The sequence below is a fragment of the Sphaeroforma arctica genome (genome assembly GCF_001186125.1).
Source record: "Sphaeroforma arctica JP610 unplaced genomic scaffold supercont1.9655, whole genome shotgun sequence".
In the NCBI taxonomy this organism is placed as follows: Eukaryota; class Ichthyosporea; order Ichthyophonida; genus Sphaeroforma; species Sphaeroforma arctica.
Window position 1 is genome coordinate 1 of NW_014030903.1, and position 1,046 is coordinate 1,046.

Genomic DNA, 1,046 nt, shown 5'->3' on the forward strand with positions numbered 1-1,046 from the left:
CGTCACATGTACATCCTTAGTATACACCTCGTTGTAGTGTCTATATATATATATATATATATATAGTGTATTATAGCGTTGAACTTGTGGAGCTTCCGTTAAAAGTTGTCTCCGTTCGTGGCGTATTTGGTTAAGTTCTGTACATCAATCTCATGAACTCAGAACAAACATTCGCTCGTACTATGGGGCAGCCAGTACGCGCGCTTGAGCGGATGAGTTTCCGCATTTAAAGTGAAGTGTTCGATATGTTACTGTAGATGATAGCAGTCCCAGCCTATCGCGCGCACATGTTCAACTGCAGCCGCTCCGCCCACATACACTCAATCCGGCATTTGCTAAGCAACGCGTATATACTCCTGACGTATATAGATCCTCGCACGTGTAGGTAATGAAGTACTTCTTTGATACCTACTTACCTACTTACCTACAGACAAGGGCCTTCTGGAGGGGTCTGTGCGTGTTGGTGGTAAAGTCTTGGGCGCCAATGTTCGCTACATGCTGGGCTATGTAGATCAGGACGATCATCTCATACGCACACTCACACCGAAGGTAGGTGACTCTAGTCAGGTACTTGTACCGAACAATTGTCTCGATGTGTGTAGCAGTAGATGTAATGGGCCCATTTGCATATCAATATCACTGTCTGATATCCTCAGCACAGCTACGGCTGCCTATCGCGTCCCAACAGAATCTGATTCCTCTTCGCTCACTCTTCTTATACCGCTAAGACCCTCCCGTATTCCTTTTGACACCCTTTTGTCACCCGTCTCTGTGGCTGTAGGAGAGTCTAATGTACTCCGCACGGCTGCGACTACCTGATGCGGTGTCAGACGAAGTGGTCACTCGCGTAGTGGAGCATGTCATCAAGAGCCTCAACATGGAAGCCTTTGCAGATACTCTTATAGGTGTGTGAAACGCATCTAGATTGTATTGGGTTTGAGGGTTTGGTTGAAATATGTATGCATGTATACGCAGGTGAAACGTTGAGTACGTATGTATGCACAGGGAGACTAGTACATAGGGAAAAATAAGATATGTATTTTAAC

General features: G+C 45.7%; 1 protein-coding gene across 1 annotated transcript; it reads left to right on the forward strand.

The window, feature by feature from the left end:
• Positions 1–430: 430 nt before the first annotated feature.
• SARC_17069 (hypothetical protein) lies at positions 431–913 on the forward strand (the record flags this gene model as incomplete). Its single annotated transcript, XM_014288830.1, has 2 exons — positions 431–567; positions 782–913. Coding segments are annotated over 2 exons (269 nt in total), but the record flags the coding sequence as incomplete, so codon positions are not given.
• Between the last annotated feature and the right edge of the window lie 133 nt (positions 914–1,046).